The 15,000-nt window shown below is 41.6% G+C and overlaps 1 protein-coding gene across 1 annotated transcript in view; it reads right to left on the bottom strand.

The window, feature by feature from the left end:
* Positions 1 to 15,000, bottom strand: part of LOC145407385 (uncharacterized) — a 138,899-nt gene that overhangs the window by 121,863 nt on the left and 2,036 nt on the right. Inside the window, exons 2-4 of the mRNA XM_080278324.1 lie at positions 14,948 to 15,000; positions 12,733 to 12,974; positions 8,246 to 8,440 (exon numbers count right to left, since the gene is read on the bottom strand). The exon at positions 14,948 to 15,000 is cut by the window's right edge and continues 64 nt beyond it. Of these exons, the coding sequence (XP_080134450.1) occupies positions 8,246 to 8,440; positions 12,733 to 12,974; positions 14,948 to 15,000 (490 nt within the window). The remainder of the gene's footprint in view (positions 1 to 8,245; positions 8,441 to 12,732; positions 12,975 to 14,947) is intronic.

Here is a 15,000-nt window from a genome sequence, read left to right on the forward strand (position 1 = left end):
CCCACCAAAATTATATTATTGCTTTTCTCAATTATTTTTTGCAAGTAGCTAGCCATATCTGACAACATCTTATGGTATTCATCATCCTTCCATGCTCTCGTCTTTGGGGGAACATACACTACCGCCATATCTCTCTTAACATTCTCTCCAGTTTCTAATTTCATATATATCACTTCAGCCCTGCCTTCTCCCATTTCCACAGTTTCTACATTTATGTTGTTCTTCACTGCTATCATCACTCCTCCTCCCTTTTTTTCTTTTCTGTCTTTTCTCCACAGTTTGTATTTACCATCTCCCAAATGAACATCAATATCTTCTCTTAATTTGGTCTCTACAAAGCACATGACATCAGGTTCATGCTCTCTTAAGAAATCATTAATTTCGATCCTTGTCGATATGAAACCATCAACATTAGTATATATCACCTTCAAATTATTTTTGACATTCTTAATACCCTCTTCTCTCCTACTCTCTGTCCGTACCACTTCCTCAACTTCTGATCTTTCACAACCATCCCCCTTAGTTTCCTTCACTTCTATTTCCTTAAATACCATTTCCTTACTTTCATATCCAATACTCTCCAAAAAAAAGTATTACATTCTTCCTCTGTCCTCTTATCATTTTTTTCCTTTACTTCTTCCTTTAATGATTTTAAAACTTCTCTTTCTTCTTCATTCAGATCTTTTCTTATTGTAATATTTTCCATCCCCGCCTCTTTGCTTAATTTCCAGGTCACTTTAAGTATTTCATTTATTACACTTTCTGATGTAAACTTGACTCTCATTGGTCTTGTTTCCCCTTTCTTGTAAGGCCCTATCCTCCTTACTTCCTCAATTTCTTTTACCCACTTGTCTCCTTCGGGGTCAATCTTGCCTAATATTCCTCTCACCATGTTCGTGTCTCTCTCGAGTCTTACGAACCTAACCTTTTCTTCCTCTTCCCTATTTCCAAATACTACCACACATCTGTTCCTTTCTACAGTTTCTCTCACTATTTTCTCTTTTTTCTTCAGTATTTTCACTACATTTTCTTCCATTTCTTTCTTGTTCATTTCCCTTTCTTCCTGGATGATCTCTCTTAAGCTGGCCACTTCTTTCTGTTCTTCTTCTACGTGTGCCCGCTTTGCCTTATGTTCTTCTAATACATTACTCACCTTCTCCGTTTTATTAGTACTCTCTTCTAGTTTCCTCCTCAGTTCAACATTTTCCCTCTTCAAATTCCTAATTTCTTCATTGGCTGTTTCACTGGACTGGATCAGACTCTGTATGGTGGTTTCCGTATTTACTGACACATCCTTTATCACTAGATTCTCTACTTTCTTTTCGAGTTCACTAATCCTCATAATTAATGTTTTAACCAGGTCCATGACATTGGTATTAGCATCAAATCCTTGAAATTCCAGTCCCTCATTGTTTATATTTTCGGCCATGTTTGATGTTGGTTAAATACCAAAACAGCTGTTACCGAAAAAAAACTACAAACATTCATGTACAATCTAGTCAAAAAATCTTTACATTTTTGGTAGTCTATTAACTTTCATTATTTTGAATTTAAAGCAAGACCTTAGGAGACAGGACAGACAAAATTCCTGAAACTATTCAAGGTTAGCAGCGATGGCTGGGACGTCTGCTCTCTCCGGCTCCGTGCGTGTGTGTGTGTGTGTGTGTCAGTCTGTCTGTTTGTGTCTGTTAACAAAATAACTCGGTTTCTATCCCACCTCTACCTAACTTGGCGGAAAATTTAAGAATCAGCCCAGTGACTGACCTGTTGTTTCAGTGGTTGACCTGTTGTTTTTGAGAGTAGTAGATTAAAGGACAAGGTCCATTTAAGCAGTTTTTATGTAATTCAGACCAACTTTTATGGATGATTTAAGGGTAGAGCATCGATGAAGCTAATGTATTTTCAAAATAATCAGTTAAATGTCAGGGGTATATATCATAATCAAATTTTTTACTGTGTAGCATTAGCAGCTCTGATTCGATTTGGATCATGCTATTAGGAAGGGTTGAGCGTTAGTCTAGGATAACATTCTGAGAGTAACATATCAAAGGTCGAGGACACGCGGTACACTTAAGTCAGTTCTGAATATGTTTCCTCCAAAGCAGAAAGAAAAATTTATCGTAAGGCAAGGATAAATAAATTCGGTTTTGAGAACAGTTGGTCTAAGGTCATAGAGCGTAAGCCAGTGTTCGGGCTGTTGAGCAATTGTTGAACATGGGTTTGGCACTCCCTGAGTGCTGCTTCTTGTTCTTTTGTAGTGTCATACAAGCCTTTCTGCCATATTAAGAACGCAGAGACCCAGAGCTAGGCGTTCCAGTGACTACATCCTTGTAAGGTATGGGTGACCAGCTGCTTCCTCCCCTTATGACAATATACGAACAATGACCCCCAGCCATCCCTGTGTTATAGACCCTTATGTGCTACATCCGTTTAGATGACGCTGAGCCACTAGAACACAATTTGCTGCAAAGAAGAAGAAGAAGCATTCACAGAGTGCAACTCCCATGCCATACTCCAGTATTCATCAAAGGGCCAAGCATTTGACTTTGTCCTGTGGCCGTGACCTTCAACTGTTTTAATATTCAAAATAGCTCATCCTTATCCGACCTCAGTCATTCCACCAGATTCGATTCAGTTCTGATCAGACCTGAGCTGGCTTTACCCATTTGATCTTTACCTTTAATATTGAATGTTTTCATCCAAGACTGGCCCTCAAAACTGCCACCAAGTTTTGGCCGAAATCGAATAAGGAATCAGTTATTGCGCTGAACATTTGATCTTGCCATGTGACATTGACTTTGATCATTGACACACACACACACACACACAAAATCTTGCTAAATCTGAAATGCTGTAAAATTATCTTTGGATATTGACATATAATCCTTGCCTAACCTGAGCTGGTGTAAAGTCATCGCGGTGAATGAGTGATTAGCATTGCTGACTGTGTAGCTGCCAGCCCGATACCATCATGGTTCAGATCATGATGTGGGCACCTGACTCACTCGACTCAGGTGTCCATTCACTCATTATGGGATGAGAGGTTTAATGAGTGCATAGGGCAACATGTAAGGAAGATAAATGAGGTAACGTGGATGATGCACAGCCTTGTATCCCAGGATATTGGATGACTAAGCACCTCATTGTGTCTGTCCCGACCATTATTTTGCCTTAACCTCAATTCACCCAACCAGTTTGGTGTATATTGGGCCAAAGTTCTTACAGCTGACTTTGCCATGACCTTTGTCTTTTTGCTAAAAAAACAAAACAAAAACAAAAAGTTAGTTGCCTGTGTGACTCTCAACTCTTCAACTAGTCTGGTCCATACTGTCAAAATTTTCCGAATTATATTCTTCACAGAAAGACGGACTAATAAATACACACACACACACACACACACACACACACTCGTCCTTGCTACATCTGGCATGTGGGTATAATAATGGGACAGATGAAAAAGAGCTGATGTTTCAAATCTCAGCCCTCCCACCCTGATTTAGATGAGCCAGGGCTGTGGTAGTACTGTAGCATTCGTACATTTTGAGAATTTTCTAATTATCGTCGGCGCAGCAAGTACTAAAAGGCATGATAGTCAATGCAATTATAATACCTGAGAAAATATAGTCTTATTAATTATTTAACCCATCACGTCCCGAGGTTTTCCGCACCTCCGACATCCCCCAGTCCCGAGCTATTTTGGAAAAAAAAAAATTTGGGCTAAAACTTCCGCTTTGGTTGAGAAACGAAGGAAAATCACCAAGAAAGGGCTTACCGTGGTCTATAAGTGGTCGGAACAGGTAAGGTCCACCGCGCCAGGTGTCGTATTCTATCATTGACGTGTGAAGCACTCACGTTTTCTATGGTAGGGAATATTGGGAGAAACAACACACAACCCCTCTATATTTATTGAATTTGAACTAATAAACAATAACAGTAGAAATATAACGGATTTCAGACACATATATATGAAAAATAAGCATTGTACCATCGCGCGAGCATAGCGAGTTAGGTCCGAGTCGTAACATGCTATATGCTAAGTTTCTTGTATCAGTCAACATATCATTTTTTCTACTTGTATACTTCTGTTTCAATGACATTTTACCAATTTCTACTGTTTGTAAATGTTTTCAGATGTTTTCATTCATTATGATGACATGCAGCATAAGTTTAGCGCACATCGGCTTACTAAGCGCACTCACTATGATTCGTATTTCAACATACCCAATAGTTTTATCACTTTCCTATTATTTTTCCCTTTACATAGAACCTTTCCTCCACCACTGAAAATGTTTTCAATTATTTACATTCATTACGAGGGCATTTAGGGAAATGCTAGCGCATATTCACGTAGCAAGCACAATCTCACACTCTCGTGTTTCATCTTCTACTTTATTTATTCACTCCAATTATGCTTTCCCACTTACATTACACACATGTACACCCCAATACTGCACTAAACATACTTACTGGCATTATTTATTCACGTGAGCGTCAGAATGTCACATGAAAATACCCTCGCAATGAATGTTTCCACCAACATAATACTCAAACACTTATATACTAATTCTTCACATATATTACACACTTTCCCACTTGTTGACTTCTATTTTCATAATTACGGGCCTTATTCATTCAACTGAGCGTCAGGATATCGCATCTCTATACACACGCTAGGAATATTTTGACTTAGAATATATTTCAGCACTTACAATAATTTGGACTTATATTATACCCGTTAGCATTTCCAATAATAATAATTACATATTTACGGGCCTTATTTATTGCACTGAGCGACAGAATATCGCATCATAAAACCCTCGCTAGGTATGTTTCCACTTACAGCATACTTATACACTTACAATTTTTGCACTTATGTTATACCCGTATGTACTTTATACTAATATTTTCAGATCAACATGACTGATAATTTCACTGAGTGTCTGTTTGTCGCATTTACTTCATAGTTTCAGCGTCCTATCACATTCACACCATATTAGAATTGCATCAACGTGTGATATTCGCTGAAACATGGGTGAATACAGAGACCCACGTCACACTCGACACACGCATAGCGGGTGTCCTTCCTCTGTGTGGTGAGTCTCACCCGGGAATTGTTACACACGTGACACCTGCGTTTGGGCCTAGGTCTGTTTGGCTGGGGAGGGATAGGAGTGGGGAAATGGCGGCCGGATATTCTCAGGGGAGTTTGGGAAATAGGGACAGTGCGGGTGCGATGTTGGGGCCTTTCAACAGCATAACGTGCAAACATCTCTCTTGTGAGCTCCCTCACAAACCCTTCAAAGGTTTCCTGAACTCCTGTTGTCATGGCGTGAAGGTGGTGGCAATTGAGAGCAGTGATGTCTAGCAAGTGAAAGAACAGTTTCTTATACCACTTCATCGTGGTCCTGGCACACTCTACCGTCGATATGATGGAGTCTGACTGGTCCACCAGGCGCATGTTTATGTTATAGTCCATGACACTCAGGTTTCCAAATGTGACGCCTGTTCTCGCTCCGGTAATCAACGGAATCAGTACGGTGCATCAAGGGGCGGTGAACCGTTGACAAGAGGCTTACTTCTCTATTATGGTTCCACACAGTTGCAAGGATGTTGTTGGCTTTGAAGAAGACAACCTCATTCCTGTCAAGTTTCTGCCCTACCTTGGCCATGTGACGCCGGTTCACCTTCACGGTTCCACAGACTCCCGTTTCATGCATGTGAAGATAACGAGCGAGAAGAGGGCTAGTGTACCAGTTGTCCAGGTAGAGGACGTGACCACGATGAAGGTAGTCTTCTATCATTGTCTTTACCACTGCTCCTGACAGTCCAATACTCCGATCTTCTAATATGTCCGTCTGTGCACCGGTGTACAAGACTATGTCTTGCACGTATCCAGTCCTACAGTCGCACATAACAAAGATCTTGAACCCAAAATGGTGCCTTATGCTGGGTATATACTGCCTAAATGAAATAATACCTCTCCACAACACGAGACTCTCGTCTATGAAGAGATCTCTATAGGGATAAAATGACGAACGAAAGGTTTGCCTCAGGTGAGCAAAGACCAACCTAATTCGCCTCATCTTATCTGTGTCATTCGCATTTGCAGGATCATGAGCATCATAGAAATGGAGGCGACTTAAAATTTGTTGAAACCGATTACGGCTCATCACATGCCCAAATATTGGGGTAAACATAACAGGGTCCCTTGTCTAGTAAGTCAGAATTCTGTTCTTTCGTATAATACCCATCAAAAGGACCAGGGCAAAAAATAGGAACATTTCTGAAAGGGAGACAGGGTAATCATATATGATAGAATGCCTACTCCTTATTCCCAATCTTTCACTCTCACGGCAGTGGGTGCTTGCAAAAAGGTTGGTTTGGTAAACAATCTGCTCCACGAATGCCTCACTAAAAAACAGGTGGAAAAAATCCAACCTGGTGGAATTACGGTGAATTCCGGGAGCAATGCAGCCAGAGTGCCCCTGCTCAGTGAAGGGGTGAATGAGGGGAGAAAAATCACTCCCATCCTCCCAATTCCATCCCACAAATCCCTCATCCCCATCACCGTCTTCGTCTGGGTGGGGAGGATATCCTGGTGGGGGAGGTTGGGGAGAAGGAGTGCGGAGGGCTTCCCCACTGTCACTCCCCTTCCCTCTGCCTTTACCCTTTCCCTTTCCCTTACCCTTATGCCCTTGAGGAACATTAGGGGGCTGTGGGGATGAAGTAGGGGAATATTGGGGAGCATAAGACGTGCTGGGGAGTGGTTCCTCCCCATCTTCCCCCTCCATCACAACCCCATGTGATACAGAACACACCCGAACTCGCCCACGTGATACACTCTGCCACCTCACACTACCTAGGGAGAGCAATGACTCACTCACGCCACTCTCACTTTCCATACTCCTCCCTGCACTTTCCCTTTCACTCCCCACTCCCTCCACGGCACTTCCTCCCCAAACAAAATACTAGGTCCATACCTGCTCGTCCGACATAGTGTGTGCTCGGGGCAGCACGTCCCACGACTCCATCCTCGTCCTCGTCGTCGAATTCGGGTTCTACATCATGTTGTGGCTGGGCATAGGATGTTGCACGTGGTTTCTTGGCTAGCTGCCCCTCTCTAGCAGCACAGTAAGTCAAGTACTGCCGCTTCCTGGGGGACGGGACTTCTTCATCACTGCTGGTGGTTTCCTCCTAATCTGGCTGCACATAATCTTTATCAACAACCTCGTCGTCCAGTGGGGAATCACTGTCGCCTTTAAAGGCGTCCAGGGTGGCTTGAATTTCGACCTCTGAGAGACCTCTCGTAGCCATGTCTGAGCAGGACTGTTGCTACCAGGTGAGTGGACGAGCTGCGGGTTAGCGCGGGTCGCGTGGGGTCGCTGAGTGTCCCCGCCTGGTGGCAGGTAGGGGAGGGTCATGCGAGGATATGTACCGAAAATCAAGCGCGAAATTTGAAAATTGTCGAAATTATGCACTTTGCAATTGCACGACGTACCAGTACGTCGCCGGGACTGGCAAATGCAAATCATTGCAACGTACCCATACGTCAACGGGACAGGGCGGGTTAACTACCAGAGGCCTCTATTTAGAGAATCGGACAATATCAGGGATTTTGTATATATTCTTTAATACAGACCATGATTTAAGTGGTTTGAATCATAGGTCAGTGGATGTATGGCCCATTTCACTAGGCAGTTGTTGCCCTATTGGTGTGTTTTATTTCCTGTCTGTGGATCGTACAGTGCACTTCCAATTTTTTAAAGTGGGAAACTGGATGATGATGATGATAATGATCAGGTTGATGATAAGTTGATTTATTTATAACCAGATACCTTAATCCCGATGGGGTTACCACGAACGAATCGCCTACTGTACATGCCACTCTGTCCTCCATCAGGTTGCTCTTTATGCAGCTCACACCCTTTCATTTACCTCTCCACCCTATCTCTCTGTCTCATCCTTGATTCCCCCTCTACTTACCACCGTTCACCTCATACACACACACACACACACACACACACACACACACACGCTTCTCTCCACATGGCCAAACCATTTCAAGGTACTTCTCTTAATACGTTCTAGCACCTACAGTAGTAGTTGTCTTTGTCGTAGTCGTAGTAGGAGCAGTAGTAGTAATAGTAGCAGTAGCATTTATAGTATACTCATAATAGTTATGATAATGACGGACAGAAATGATAAAACTGTTATGAAGATGATGTTTTTGGCTGATGGAAATTACCGGAAATCAGCTGAGTTGTCATTGACGACGGAGATGAGTGAGTTTGTACGTGATAGGGTCTTTTGAAGATGGTGGAGGGTGTGGAGGCGGTGAAGAGGCAGGTGAGTGAAGGCTAGCAGCTTCGTTGTCTGGACCAGCAGGAGGTGGCTCTTGAAGGAGGATTCAGAGAAGGCAGCGAGGAAGGCTGGGTCGTCACTCACCACCACCACAGTCACACAGTACAACCTCGTCACCATCTAAAAAATTCCTCAGCTTATCGTTCTAAACATTGATCCTAAATTTCACCCTACGGAAGTGTACATTTACATAATATATACCAAAAATGTACCGTAATGGAAATTTGTATTTGATTCCAAACCACAATGACACAACAACGTTTATCTTTTGTCTGGTCTTCACACTACCATCATTTGAACAAATGGAAGACACATTGGAAATGGTGATTAATTTTGTAAGAGGTAACAGTATCAGCTAAAATAAGACACATTTACGATATAATTAAACACTGAGTTGTGTGTATATACTGTGTGTGTGTGTGTGTGTGTGTGTATATATATATATATATATATATATATATATATATATATATATATATATATATTAGACCGGGTAGAAAAATCCAACTTGTGAAGTTAATCCATAATGAAAATATCATGTATGCAAAATTTTGGTGTAATCTATGTTCATATGAAGGTTGCGCCTGCCTCGTTAATATCTCACCATTAGTTGAATCTGGCGCATCAGTGCCGTCGTAGGAGTCTTATAGGTCAGGCCTTGTATTTCGTGTTTGTATTTAATCATCTATTCTTTGCCCTCATATTATTTTTTTTTTTCAGGTATTAATACTTAACTAAATATCTTGGAGAACTACAAATATGGTTCACATTACTCGGTGTGCCTTAACTCATGATATTTCTGGCACTTTAAGAACTATTAGTGACAAGCAACTTCCAAAGAAGTGGGATGTGAAGGCACACTTACTTTTTGCTGAAACAAAAAAATCAAAAGTGTTTGTGAAGGAACTAGCGAAGGATCTTGGATCAGAACTTCGGTGTCTTTGGGAAAACGCTTCAGTTCCTTGTGTTCACCTAATAAGAATTACACAGCTGGCTTTGACAACCATTCTATGTAAAAGACTCGACTGAAAAACAAGGGGAAAGATGGCTACAACAAACAGCTTGAAAATAACAAAACTCATATGCAGAAGGAGCTATTTGATATCTCCTGTTGCAAATGTAAATCCTTCGAAGAGTGTAAGTGTTCAAAGAAAAGAAAGGTGCCTGTAACTGAATGAGAGTTCTTTCAGATCAAAGAGGAAATAGATGTACATTGGAAAAGTGGATACAAAAACGAAAATCCTGCTACAACTAGCAATAAGGAAACGGAATGCAGAGAACTACAAAATGAAAACTTGCGATTCTATTTGTCTGAAAGGTCAAAGTGGGATGGAGGAAATGAATGATGCTGATAATAGTTTGGAAAATGATGGTAGAGATGAAATATATTGTCCGAGTGTAGAATAAAAGAGGGAAAAATTAAGATATCACGAATGCGAATCAATTGTGAACTGGTTGAAAGAGATGCTCATTGATTTGGTGTGAGTAATAGAGATGCCGCTTCAATTGCCACTTCCGCTCTAGTGGGTGCTGGACTTGTTTCACCCGAAAACAAGAAATTTGTTATAGACAAGCCAAAAGTAACACGTGCCAGAAAATCAGGCAGAGAAAAACTTCAGTATATAGAAATGGAAGACATAACAGCACTGTATTTTGATGGAGTAAAAGACAAAATATTTACACTGGAAGAGAGAAAAGATGAAAATGGTTGTCTGTCCATTCACTAAGTAAGCATATTAGAGGAACACGTTTCATTAGTTATAGAGCCAGGCCCTGCATACCTTGACCATGTAACTCCTGATGGAGAAACTGCAGCTGCTATTTCTGAGTGCTTGATGACCTGTGGGCTGAAAACTGAGATGCTTGTTGCTGTAGGGTGTGATGGTACACCTCTTAATACAGGGACAAAAGGCGGAGAAATAAAATTGATTGAAGATTTTCATAACCGCCCTTTGCAGTGGCTTATATGTCTGTCACATTTCAATGAGCTTCCATTTCGGTATACAGTATATTTAAACATTTGGATTGTGAAACCTCTGGGCCCAAAGCATTCAAAGAAAAGATTTGAAAGAAGATAGGAGAAACAGTTAGTAACCTCCCTGTGTTAAATTTTGAATCAATTTAAGTAGATGATGCGAAGAAGTTTCATGAGACCTATTCAGAGCTAGATTTAAGTAAGGACCAAAATGTATTCTGACCATATAGTATGCAGTGTCATCTGGAAAATTTCCTGCATCATTCTCTTCAGTTGAACCAGGCCCATTAGCACATTCAAGATGGCTGACAGCATGTGCAAGAATTTTGAAATTGTACTGCTCAGTGCCTCTTCCTTCGAAAACACTGAAAACATTAGCCAAATATTTGATGACTGTATACATTCCGACCTGGTTTGAGGTTAAGAAAAATCCTTCCTGCGTCAAAGGCCAAAAACATCTATTCAATGTTGTTACCAAGATCAAATATATGGAAGATGAATGCTTGGGAACATATAAGGCTGCTACCCAGGCAATTCAAACAGATGCTTTCTATGCTTATCAGGAAAACATACTTTTGTGCATGGCATTTGATGAAGATATTGACATCAGAAGAGATGCTGTGAAGAAAATTCTAGTAGCAAGAAACAACTCGAGACAAGAAAGAGGACAATTCAGAGTACCAAAGATAAATTTTGGGGCAGCTCATTATACTCAAATGATCATTTGGGATGTGGTGGATATTACAGAACCACCACTTCTCAAGAATTTGACTGTTGTTGAACTACATGGTTTGGTTGAAAGTCCTGAACTTGTGGAAAAGCTGTGTCCAAAGTATTCTTGCCATACTCAGTCAGTTGAACGCACAGTAAAGGTTGTGACTGAAGCATCTGCAAAAGTTAATGGTTACAGAAACAAAGATGGGTACATATGAAACATACTCAAATCAAGGAAAATAATGCCATCATTCGTATCAAAGAAGGATAACAAAGCAGAGTAAATCTGGCCCAGTTTAATGGAAGGGTGGATGGGATGGGTCAGGTGTGGAACTCCATTTGTAGATACCTCCTCGTGGTGAGTTCTGAATTGTGGACGGTCACAGTGTGACCGTGCACTACTCGGAACTCACCACAAGGAGGTGGCTGCATAATAAAGTGTCTAGGCGCCACGTCTTACTGACATGATACGGATATGATATTTTGGAGTTCTCTGGCCTTTATATAGGAGCAAGTTTTACCCTCTGTTATTAATAAACTGGAATTTATTCATTTATTTATTCATTTATTTTTTTGACCGTGTGACTAGCCTGAGTCTTCCCTGAGTGGCATTACGTGAGCATTAAACCCCAACCACCCCTTGGAGAGAAAAGTGCACCAGCTCAATCCGACTGGAGCGCCTTAATTACCAACTAAACCACCAGGCGCCATAATTCAGTTATATAGTTACCAAGTAACGTAGTATAGTAATTTGTTTCCTGGTGTACAGGAAACCATTTGCTCGTCACTCAGTGTGGAGTGGCCCGTAGCAGAAGAAAGAGGAAAGAATGAAGGAAAGAAAATACAGAAGAAGAAGGTAGGAAATAAGGAAGGAAGAGAGGAAAGGGCAGGCACCCGAGTGTAGCACTACATCAAGTAAATGAATGGTGAGCGCCCGCACATACCACTATATATATATATATATATATATATATATATATATATATATATATATATAGGAAGAGGATCACCAAGCAGAACACAAACATCGTGGTGAAGTTTGGGTCTTTATTTGCTGACTTTTCGGAAAATACTTATTCCATCTTCAGAACAAAATCTACAATCGAGAAATATACACAGTTAAGATTTTTATATCTTCTAAGAATCAAAACAAGACTAAAAACATGAGAGTACAAAAACGAAGTCCATTAATATACCAGGTTCGTAAACCAATAAGAATTAGATCTAAAATGAAGGGGGTAGGAGTACGCAAGCAAAACGTTTCTATAAAACAGTAAGTGCAATAGTGTAAGAAACGTACCTAAAGTGGGAAACAAAACAGTTCACAGGAAGCCACGCCACTGATTGAAGGATTAAAGCGATAATGGTACAAAGCTTCCATAATGGGAAGGTCCGTGTCATTCCTGTTACCACCAAGAACTGTGAAGTGGGAATGAGACACTCGCAGCTCACCGCTCGCCGAGGCAACACCTCCATCCAGTCCGCGGCGGGACCAGCTCTTAGCAGCACCGAGGAGGGTTGGCCTGTCCCTTCTACCTGGAGGTAGACGGCCTAGGTCCTGCCGACCAGGAGGTCGAGGCTCCTCCACCCGCCGACCAGCCTATGACCCTCCCTCCACCACTACCTGGACCGGGGCCTGCCCTCCCTACGACCGTGACTGGGCCTCCCTCCTCGGCTTCCACCTGCTGTTGAGCTGGGAGAGTGTTGCATCGCCTTTTCGACCAGGGGCAAGGGGGTTAAGGGCAATATCGGGGCGGTTTTCCACCTGCAGTTCTTCGTTGGCGCCCTCCACCTGGCGCCGCGCCTCTGTCCACCTCTGCACGTCCCTCACTGCCCTCCACGACCATCGTTGTGCTTGCCTGCTCTCCTTCTCACGGCCCTTCCCTGCCTTTGCTGCCTCCTCTGCCAGTAGTCGTCGGCCCCGCTATGCTCTCATTCAGAGAGCCACCTTCTGCTACTTCCCTGACGGGCTCTTTGTTTGCCCGTGCCCCACCAAGTGTGGGGCAAATATCCACACACATACACACGGGAATGAGAGAAAGGATGGTCGTGTTGTTGTGAGTGGTCCCATATTGCTGAGTGTGGTGGATTGGTGATTAACTGGCCTGTTCGAACTGAACGACCTAAGTGTTCATGGATTCGTGTCTTTAGGTGTCTTTTTGTTTTACCTATATATGTCGCCCTACAGTTGGCACACGTGAAGAGGTAAACAACGGATGCTTGTGCGAGAGAATGGTGTCTTTTACCTTGAAAAAACTCTGGACAGTTTTTTGGGTTTTAAATACAACTCTAAGTGACACTTGTGGGAATTGTTAAGCTAGAAGTTTTTTAAGTTAGTTCCTCAGTGTGAAGCTAAGGGGTCCCGTGTATGTTATGGCAAAGTATATAGTGTTTTTCGGAACAGTAATGACTTGGACCTTTGAAACAATAATAAATTTATTAAGGGTCTTACCAATGTACGTTTCGGTGAATCTTTTGGGGAAACCATTTTTAAACAACAAATCTTTAAGAAAATTAAATTCCTTATCAAGATAAAAATAATTCAAGCATAACTCAGAAGCTCTATGGGTGAGAGTGCTGACTAGATTACGTTTATAACTCAGTGGGAGGAAAGAGGAAAATTTCATGCATAATCCAGTGAAGGTTGGCTTCGTGTATAAGGCAGTTTCAGAACTATTGTCCCAACGGAGAATATTTATATCTAAAAATGCTAAAGTATTACTTTGTAGGTCACAGGTGAACATGATGTTGCCATGTTGAGAATTCAAATAACTGAGAAACAACGAGACAAGATCAGTAAACCTAAAAATCATAAAGGTGTAATCAACATAACGACGTTAAAACAAGGGTTTAAAATCAGTAGGACACTCAGCCAGCCATCGCTCTTCGTGGTAGCACCAGGAAAGCATTGGCTAGTGTCGGTCCGAAAGGTGATCCCATAGCAACACCATCACATTGTTTATATGCTTTATTGTCAAATAAAAATATGCTGTCCTTAGTTGCCAGTTCCAGAAGTTTCTTAAACTGAGAAGAATCAAGTACATTACTGTTATGAGTACTAGAGAATAAACGATCCAAACAAATATTGATAATTTCAGCAACAGGAATGTTCGTAAATAGAGACTTGATATCGAAACTGGCCAAAACACAGTCACCGAACGATTTATTCATCAGCTCCTTAGTAAAACTAAAAGAATCTTTCACAGTATACTCATTGGTGGTAATGGATGATAGCAATGGGACAAGGAATTTTGATAAGCCGTAATTACACGTACCATGGCAGAGAGGATGGGACGTAAAGGGACACCCTCTTTATGAATCTTAGGAAGGCCACTTACATACAGTTGTGAACAAACAGTCACTAATAATGCTCTTACCCTTAAGTGTGCATAAAAATCTGTTTATTTTATCTTCACACCTGAGTATTACTGTGAATAAGTCTTCCATTACGGACAAAAATGTTGTACGATCACGTAAAATATCTTACATCTTCTCCAGATACGAAGCTTTGTTTGGGAATCAGCTGGGTTAGATGTATGAGACACATGGTGTTAGATAGGGGAGGAAAGAGGGGTGAAGCAAATGCAGGGTACAAAGGAGAGGAAGGAGGGTTACTGTAGACAGGGAAAGAAGGAGGAGTGAAATTAATGTAGGGAACATATGGTTAGATAGGGGAGGAAGGAAGGGTGAAGTGAATGTAGGGTACAGAGGGTTTAATAGGGTAGGAAGGAGGGGTGAAGTAAATGTAGGGTACAGAGGGTTAGATAGGGGAGGAAGGAAGGGTGAAGTGAATGTAGGGTACAGAGAGAGAGAGGGGGGGGGGAGGGGAGGATCCCATTTACCATCTTTTTCACTAACTTAAAGTATTACAATACTCGTATATACGTTGAAACTTACACTTCTTGCCTGTGCAGTCGTGCCAGACAGTGATGACAGAGTGAGGTTGTGAC

Source organism: Coenobita brevimanus, chromosome 8 (assembly GCF_032717465.1).
Source record: "Coenobita brevimanus isolate Jiangsu-jjx chromosome 8, ASM3271746v2, whole genome shotgun sequence".
In the NCBI taxonomy this organism is placed as follows: Eukaryota; Metazoa; Arthropoda; class Malacostraca; order Decapoda; family Coenobitidae; genus Coenobita; species Coenobita brevimanus.